Here is a 514-nt window from a genome sequence, read left to right on the forward strand (position 1 = left end):
TGTGAAATATTCTTTATAAACCATCCTATGCTTCGTTCGGGCGTGGTATACTTTTCGGCATCATTTGATTGTTTGTATATGCCTCCGGACATTTTTTTTATCAATTCGGCTTCGATTCAGGATATAATGTATACAGAAATCCTTATAAAAATAAATACTTTAAAGTTTTCGCGTATACCTTTTATATTTGCATACCGTTAGAAAAGTTGGCATGCCATTTTTTTTTCTTCTTTTTAAAGTTGTTGCTAGTATTTAAAAAATCAAGGAACCACATGTTTTTCTCCTTTCGTTCAAGTAAAAAAAAATAATAAATAAAAAATCTCAGAGTCCTTAAAATAATTGACCTTGTGAACAGCTGACCTGGCATGGCTTGCACTCACCTCTCGCCTCAGCCGAGTGACCTGTCGAGGCTTCAGGTTGACCTCGCTCACTGCTGCCGCCATGTCTGTCTTCTCGTGCTAGGTCAACCTGTGGAAGGAAAAAACAGGTTAATTACGAGGGCCATTTTGATGGT

At 37.5% G+C, this 514-nt stretch overlaps 1 protein-coding gene across 1 annotated transcript in view; it reads right to left on the bottom strand.

Moving 5' to 3' along the window:
• LOC119593817 (forkhead box protein B2-like) overlaps positions 1-514 on the bottom strand; it is a gene marked incomplete at its 5' end in the record, with an annotated part of 128,444 nt that overhangs the window by 42,357 nt on the left and 85,573 nt on the right. The window contains 1 exon segment of the mRNA XM_037942846.1: positions 381-468. Within this exon segment, the coding sequence (XP_037798774.1) occupies positions 381-443 (63 nt within the window).

This window comes from Penaeus monodon, chromosome 32, assembly GCF_015228065.2.
Source record: "Penaeus monodon isolate SGIC_2016 chromosome 32, NSTDA_Pmon_1, whole genome shotgun sequence".
NCBI classification, from domain to species: Eukaryota; Metazoa; Arthropoda; class Malacostraca; order Decapoda; family Penaeidae; genus Penaeus; species Penaeus monodon.